The sequence below is a fragment of the Acomys minous genome, assembly GCF_964271855.1.
Source record: "Acomys minous genome assembly, chromosome: 9".
Lineage (NCBI taxonomy): Eukaryota > Metazoa > Chordata > Mammalia > Rodentia > Muridae > Acomys > Acomys minous.
In genome coordinates, this window is record NC_140490.1 from 1,457,083 (window position 1) to 1,465,000 (window position 7,918).

Sequence of the window (7,918 nt, forward strand, 5' to 3'; positions counted from 1 at the left end):
GGTTTGTTTTGGCTCACAGTGTTGGAGGTTTCAGTCCACGCCCAGTGGGCCTGGTTGACTTAGGCCTGTGGTAGTACATCATGGCAAAGCAGAACCACTGAGCTCAAGGTCAGAGAGCCAAGAGGAAGAAGGAGGGGCAGGCACCCTTTTAGAGGTGCCACTGTCTTGCAGTATTCTGAAGCTGAGACTCCAGCCTTTAACACATAGATCTTTGGGGACATTCCACAGCAAAGCCATAGTAGAAACGGAGTCAACTGCTTCCTTTGGATCCCTGATGGTCATAAATCCGAGGCAAAGAATAAGCCAGTGAATCACTGGGTTCTTGCTAAGGCTACAGAAATGCTAACTTACTGCTGAAGCTCATCCCACGAGTCTCCAAAGGATCATGTTCAGCGCGCAGCCTATTAAAAGTCTGTGCATAGTAATGTGTTTTCTTTTTCTTTCTTTTTGTTTTTTTGTTTTTGGCTTTTGGCTTTTGATAACAGGGTCTCTCTGTGTAGTCTTGGCTGTCCTGGAATCACTTTGTAGACCAGCCTGGCCTCGAACTCATAGAGATCCATCTGCCTCTGCCTCCCAAGTACTGGGATTACAGTCCTGTTCCACCATACTTGGCTGTAATGTTGTTGTTGTTGTTGTTGTTGTTTCTTTATGAGAATAAAATAAAGCCGCAGATACAAATTCGAGTCTCATCTACTGAGTTTTAAAATCTCTAAGCACTAAAAGAAATGTGCATATATTTTAATTGTTCATTACAAAATAAACAACACGGGATGACTAGGGTATGGGAAATCTCAGGCACTCAATGAGTGAGTCATTCTGCATAGCCTAGTTCTCAGAATCATTGGAACACACTGGAATGGTTTGGAGGAGGTTAATTACCTTGGGTGTAAGTATTCCCCATATATATTGAACACTAGCTTGTCTTCTTAAGAAATATTTTTTTTTTTTGGCATTTTGTTGCTATTACCAGTAGTCAGCGATCACTAGTTTATATTATTTTGCAGGGATGCCTTCCTTAGTGGTCCCAAGACATCAAGGCTTTTGGTCCAATTCTTGAGTCTAGAGTTACAGTTTTGCTGTGTTTCCTATATGTCATACTATTTGGAGTCACTTCTATAGAAGCTTTGCACCCTCTTCTAAATATGTCACCATGTTGATTAGTGTTTTTAAAGTTTTAAGGGTTGTATGCCCCTGGGGATGTGACTCAGTTTGACGGACTGCTTACCACACACACACACAAGGCCCTGAGTTTAAGTCCTAGAACCACACCAAACAGTGTGATGGCACATACTTCTGGTCGTAGAGGTAGATTAGAAGTTCAAGGTGCCTACACAGCAAGTTTGAGGCCAGCATGGGCTATGTGAAGTCCTGCATTGGGGGTGTGCAGGGTGGAGGATGGGGGGTGGGGTGGGGGTGGGGTGGGGGTGGGGAAGCAGGGATGGGGGAGTGTATCTAGGGAAATCATGTGTTCTAAGAAAGCCAAACTTTCTGTATATTTTATATCATCTTTTCTGGCTGCTAAGCAGATTCTTTTGCGTCCTTTCTGGTCCTTGGCTAAATTCCGGGTGAACAGAGAAGTGCAACAGGTTTGCTACCACACATCTGGATACTTTTTGCGTTCTCAATCCTCTGGTTGTAAACCATCGCATCACTCGGCTCAGCAATTTGGCCCCGCAGCAAAATAAGTGCAGAAGTTTCCCATGCAGGCAAAACATGTGGATGGGACGCTTAACGTATAAGCTGGAAAATAGTCCATAAATACACACACACACACACACACACACACACACACATATATGTAATGGTTTCATATCTTATATTTCTATATCATTTAGCAGCACAAGTTGGTAGGTATCTTTCACACAAATAAGTATTTTTTTTAAGTTTAAGAGAGAAAAATTATCAAATATGCCTCAAAAGCCGACATAATTTTAATTATTTTTGTTTGTTAAATTATACGATGTTTAAATGAACCCACTTTTATTTATTTACTTATTTGTTTATTTATTTAATTTTTTTAGTTTTTCAAGACAGGGCTTCTCTGTGTAGCCTTGGCTGCCCTGGATGCACTTTGTAGACCAGGCTGGCCTCGAACTCACAGCGATCCGCCTGCCTCTGCCTCCCAAGGCTTGGGATTAAAGGTGTGCGCCACCACTGCCTGGCTAAAGCCACTTATTCTTGTATCACACCTTTAATTGCCTTTCTTACTGATTTGATAGCTACTATATTGGCAGGGGGAGGGGATCCTTTCCATTATTAAAAGGGAAGAAATGCAGCGCCAACATCTGAGTAACATAAAGGCCAAGTTATTGTTAGTTTAGCCAGTCCCTGGGCTGCCTGGAGTTAAGCACTGGACATATATGACTGTGCTTAGAGTCTCTGCATTCTACAAAAGGGAAAGTTTACATAACCCTGCTTGTCAGATCCAAGAAGGCAAGTTTAAGCAGGTGAAAAGCTGTGCTTTGACATTCAGGACAGAAGCAAGGCGAGCGGATCACCAGTTACCCTAGTCATGCTTGTACACCCGGAGGAAGGAGGCTGGCCTTCAGCTATTTATAAATGTGGCACTCAGGCTCCGGCAAGGGGGCCCAGCCGCTGTGCCCTTCTGAGTCTGGCTGCCAGACTGGGGCTCAGCGGAGTCCCCTCAGAATGACCCTCCATACTTGGCAGTCAGGGTCCTTTGGATGCAGTCAGGAAAAGGCCTGCAGGATTTCTAGCTCCACTTCCACCCTGTGATTCTATATAAGGAAACATCCCACTCTAGTGTTTTGAGCATCACAAGCACTGTATCAGGCTGGAGGAATGAGGAAGCCGCGGGCCCTCCTCTGCTGTCATAAAGGCTACTCTCTGCTTCCAGCCTCCAATCCCCACCGCCCTGGACTGGACCTTGTCAACAAATGGCAGTGCAGACTCACTGCTAACATGAAACAGCTGGATGAGGACCCTGCTTTTTTTTTTTCATTCTGCATAAACACTGGGGGCTCTGTTCACCCTCCTGCAGGAGCAAGAACCAAAGAATTTCCCTGCCCGCCCCCACAAAATCACAGTTGTCAGGCTTTCCCGCACAGCACCCCCCCACACACACACACACCCGCAGCCTCCCCTTACTCAAGATATAATTTGAGTCTGTCACCACCCGTAATGGCAGATGGCAAACCGCTGGACGTTTCCGGCTGTATTTACTTTCTGTAGTAGCTGCTGTGTCTGTAAATACTAAAAGGTTACTAAGAAACAATTCTGTTCTGTTCCCTAAAGTTTCCTAACAAAAGCCACACGCTGCGGAACCCAATCCACGCCTGCTCTTCCTACGAGATCTTTTATCAATGCGGATAACGTCATGACCAGTAAGTGTAGCCACATCACGGCCATGCTGCAAATGTCATTTTGACAGCCTATAGCGTCACCTACATATTATTCGGAAGACAAACCTCTAAAACAGTGCTATCCGTGGAGGTTGGGGGAAAATGAATAATAAAAAATTTACATTTTCAGGTATTCTGACAGCCTGTCTGAACTTGGCGGCTGGAGGGGCAGTCCCGAGCTTCCTGGTGTATTGCTGAAAGCCAATGAGCCACGTTACCCGAAAGAAGCGGGAGGTTGGGGGGGGGGGGCGGTATGGCAGAAAATCCAGACTCTACGTGACCTGACTTACTTATTTCCAAGGAAAGCGCAGGAGAGGAAAAATCAATCATTCATGCTACCGTAGCTACCACACGGAATGGACTAAGGAGTTCACAATGGGCAAAGCCCCAAAGCGGGTAAGGGAGGTAAAGGAGGCAGATGCTCAGAGCCCCGGGGCCAGTGAGGACCAGGTCCCCGCGGAGGCCTGGGGGGCGGGGCTCGGGCCGGAGGCGGGGAGACCGGATTCCCGGGAAGCCGCGGGGTGCACGGCCGCGCACTTACCCGGGCTGTTGGCCTCTCCTTCCAGGACGTGCAGCTCGGCGCAGTCGGCCAGCGAGTGCTCCAAGCAGAGCTGAAGGAAGCGGGCCTGGGTCTGGCTCACCCGCTTGAGCAGCGACAGCAGCGCAACAGTCTGCTCGCATTCGTTCCAGCCCTTAAACCAGCCCGCCAGCACCCCGACCTGGTCGCGAAACATCATGGTTGGGGGGGCTGCCCTCAGTCTACGAAGCCCCTTGGCGCCCCTGCCCACCCCAAAGTTTGTCGGAGCCGCAGCCCCGCGGCCTCCCGAGACGCGTGAGGGTTCCAAGGTCTCTCCGGTGCCCGGACTTTGCTCTGCAGGTACTGACTGGGCTCCTGCCTCGCTCTCCTCTCTCTTGGTTCAGTTACGTTCCAAGTGGTGCTGGCTGGTTCCCCAGAGACAGTGACAGACAGTAGCAAGGAGATGTTTCTTTTGTACAAAAATAAAATTAAAAAATAAAAAATAAAAAATAGCGATTAAAAATGTAAATCCCTCACAAGGCACAAAACTGAATGGAGACTGCTCTTTCCTCTTGTAGCTTCACGGTGGTGATTTCCGGCGTCCTGGGGTCTCCTCCCCTCTGGGCGGCAGCTCGGACCCTTCACACCCGCATTCCCAAGCGGCAGTCACTACTGAAAGGACAGAAAAAGCCGCAGTGAAACCTCAGCCCCCCGGAGGAAAGCGTCTAGGGGGCGATACCGGCATCAGGAGGGAGCCCGGTAGGGGGTGTGTGGGAGCCAAGGTTGGGGGTGTCCCGCAGAGGGAAGTCCCCCTAAATTCCAGCCCCTCCACACTCGGGTGCGCGAGCTGAGCTACAGCAGAGCTTCCTTCCCAGGTGCGGGAGGAGACCCCGCGGCTTCCTGTTGCTGCGGCTGTGACCCGCAAGTGCTCCCCGCACGCCCCACCCGGCGTGGCCTCTGGGGCTGTGTCTGCGAACGCCAGCACCAGCAACAGATCCTCCCCGCGCTGAAAACTTGCAATGCGGCTGCGAAGGGGCGCGGGGGTGGGGTGGGGGCTAATGCAAAGCAGAGGCGGTGACTGAGGCAGCCAGGGTTCCAGCCTCCTTCTCCTCCTCCTCCTCCTCCCTCCTCCTCCTCTTCCCTCCTCCTATTCCTTCCCTCCCTCTCTCCCTCTCCCTCCTCCTCCTCCCGGAGAAGCAGCCGTACGGCTGCAGCTCCATCTACAGCAACAGCCAGCATCTCCACCGCCAGGCTCCCCTCTGGATTTAGGCCGTGAGCAGCCGCAGCGACAGCTCGAGACAAAAATAAACTCTCGCTACCCAAAGGCTCGGCGCAGCTCAGTCGGAACCCTCACTCCCCAGCGCCGCGCCAGCCCACCGGGGAGGTTTCCCTGGGTTTGCTTAGCCCGCAGCGATCAGATGTGCGTGTGCGCGCTTGGGATTTAGGCGTCCTGTCCACGTCCCCGCCACCGCCTGAGGGCCGGAGTGTTCTTGCCTTCGGGTCCCTGGCCCAAGGCGATACGGTTGTGGGAGCACGCCTTGCGGGGGGCACCACAGGAGCTCCTAGCTAGGCTTTCCAGGGCAGCAAGGCGGTCCCCCAAGGGGAATGCAGATCTCTCACTTTGGCACACCCCCACCCACCCACCCACCCACTCACCGAAGGACCTCAAAGAAAAAAGTTAGGTTTGGGGGCTCTACCGTCCCATCACAGCTCCAGAGGTACGGCAAAAGGAAGAGACTAACCGCCCAGCCCTCTGGGGCCGCTCGTGTCAATCATCTGTCGCCTAGAACTTGTGGGTGCGAAAGAGAAGCCCTCGGGGAAAGGGTCGGCGGGACTGCTAGGTGCCTCGCCGGGGGCGCAGCAGAAGGGACGCTTACCTCCAGCGGCTCATCCCTGTGGCTCGGGGTCCTGCGCGCGGGTCCGGGGCCGTAGCGGCGGCGGTCAGTGGGGTTAGGGGCGCTCGGAGCGCTGGCTGAGGGCCATGCCGTCGGGGCTGGCGGCGCGCGAAGAGTGCAGCGCTGCGGGTTCGGGGCGCTGTCGCTGCCGCCGCCGCCGCCGCTACAGCCTCCAGCGCCGGCTCGCGAAGGACTGAGCCGCCCGGAGCTCCCCACATGCTACTGATTAACATACACCATTACATCATGGGTTTGGCAGGGAGCGCCCGAGCGGGGGGAGAGAGGAACCCGGGCGGCGGCGGCGGCGGCACGCGGGGGAGTCGGGGGAGGATCCCCGGGCCCGGCGGGCTGGAGGGCGGAGGGAGGGAGGGGGGACGGATTCCTAAACCCGGACTATAGAGGAGGAGGGAGCCAAGTGGGAGGGGCGGAAGAGCACAGAATGGAGATCTGCGTAGCGAAGCAAAGAAGTTTGGGGAAGGGGAGGGGTCCGGGCGAATTCCTCTCGGCTGCCACCCGCGCGTTCTCCCGGGGCACCAGAGCCGCCCGAGCTGGGGCAGCAGTGGACCCCAACGGAGCTGGAATGGTGCTGCCACCCGCTGCTCGCCCTTGGGAATGTGGCTCGCCAGGTTTGGTGACCCTTTGGCCCAGATGGGACCCGTGGGTGGCTGACCGGTGTGAACTGTAAACACCCGGAGTCGCTGGGGGGCTTTGGACGGGTTCCTGGGGTCTGGGACGCGAGAAGTGGCAGAGGGCGGCGAAGGGCATAGGGCTGGACGTGGCCTGGCCGCAGAGCTCCACGCGGCGCTTGTGAAGCGGGAGAAGCAAACAGTGCCTGGTCGACCACCACTTGGCCCAAGTCCGGCGCTGGATGCCCTTTGCTTTGCGGTCCCCAGCACCCGTCTCGGGCCTCGCTTTCCCGGGAGGAGGAGGAGGCGCACTTCAGGGGCCCGAACTCCAGCAATGCCTGGCGCGCGGCTGTGGCTTGTGGACAGGAGCTGTGGCCCCGGGCGCCCGGGGTGACAGGGAGGCGTGGCAAGGCCACCTGTCAGAGCCGAGGAGTTTGGGGCAGGGCGGGGTGGGGCGGCGGGATTCGGTCTTCACCTGTGCCTGCAGAGGGCGGGGCCAGAGGCTGGCCCGCATTTGTCGCTGGAAGCTCTAGGAAGCCTACTACAAAGTGCCTCCCATATAGAGGGTTGGCTAAAAATCCCCTAATACCTAAACATCTCCGCACCTTCTAATACGGCTGTTCACGAAAAGGACTCGTCCAAAATCTGGCCTGTTTTCAGAGGAAACGCCGAGACCTCGAATTTGGGGCCGCATTTATAGAGGAGAGGAGGGAAAGCAAAGGTGGACTCCAGATCCAGCCAGTCCTGCTCTGACTAGCGCAGTTTTAAAAGTAAAGGACCCAAGAGCTTATCCCTCCTCCCCCCCCCCCCCCCCCCCCCCGTCTCCCAGCTCCCGCGCTCACATCTGGGTTTCCAATCCTTTCTTACTCCCCTCCTCGGATTGCGTTTCTGTCGCGCGTAGGTCCTGTCGGTGTGACAACGTCTACCATCTGTTAGGGCATTGAAAGGGCTTGTGGGGCGACACGATGTTTTGCCAATGTTTCCATCACAACTGAGTGTGTGGAGTTTTTGAAAATTCATTATTAGCCACCCAGGGGAGGTATCTGCATAGTTTGACGAACTGTTTGCTCTATTTAGTAAGCACTAATCTCGGGGTCAGTGTTTGACTTCAGGTTTATGTTATTATCGGGTGAGCAGGAAAGCTTTATAGAGCTTTGTGTCCAGCATGCCAGCTACTTCCTGGTAGTACTTCTGTCAGAAAACGGAGAAGACGATGAGAGAGCGGACCACGCGGTGCTAACTCAGCCAAAGCTTTTAGGCATCCCCCAAAAGATTTTCTAAAAGAAAACCAAAGACACACCAATAACGTAATTATAATCAGCTGCTACTTAAAACACGGCTAGTAAAGCAGGGGGTGGGGTGGACCAGAGTGTCAAACAGGCGATGAAAGAAAATAGTGCCACCTACGGGAGACTCGCAGTTCTGACAGAAGCCTTTGACCTACTGCTAATCTTTGTAGTCTTACCGATCAGCATCATTTTTTTTTCTCCTCCCTTCCTTCTCCCGGGGAGAATCTGA

The 7,918-nt window shown here is 53.7% G+C and overlaps 1 protein-coding gene and 1 long non-coding RNA gene across 3 annotated transcripts in view; one reads left to right on the forward strand and one right to left on the reverse strand.

The window, feature by feature from the left end:
* Positions 1-6,056, reverse strand: part of SAMD4A (sterile alpha motif domain containing 4A) — a 222,120-nt gene extending 216,064 nt beyond the window's left edge. Inside the window, exons 1-2 of one of the 2 annotated variants that reach the window (XM_084797071.1) lie at positions 5,757-6,056; positions 3,904-4,551 (exon numbers count right to left, since the gene is read on the reverse strand). In XM_084797071.1, coding sequence (XP_084653197.1) covers positions 3,904-4,099 — 196 coding nt within the window. In that variant the 5' untranslated portion in view covers positions 4,100-4,551; positions 5,757-6,056. The remainder of the gene's footprint in view (positions 1-3,903; positions 4,552-5,756) is intronic. The other variant, XM_084797073.1, reaches the window with a different exon arrangement.
* A 168-nt stretch (positions 6,057-6,224) lies between these two features.
* Positions 6,225-7,918, forward strand: part of LOC311605104 — a 4,804-nt gene continuing 3,110 nt past the window's right edge. Inside the window, exon 1 of the long non-coding RNA XR_014781794.1 lies at positions 6,225-6,400. This is a non-coding gene — a long non-coding RNA (uncharacterized lncRNA). The remainder of the gene's footprint in view (positions 6,401-7,918) is intronic.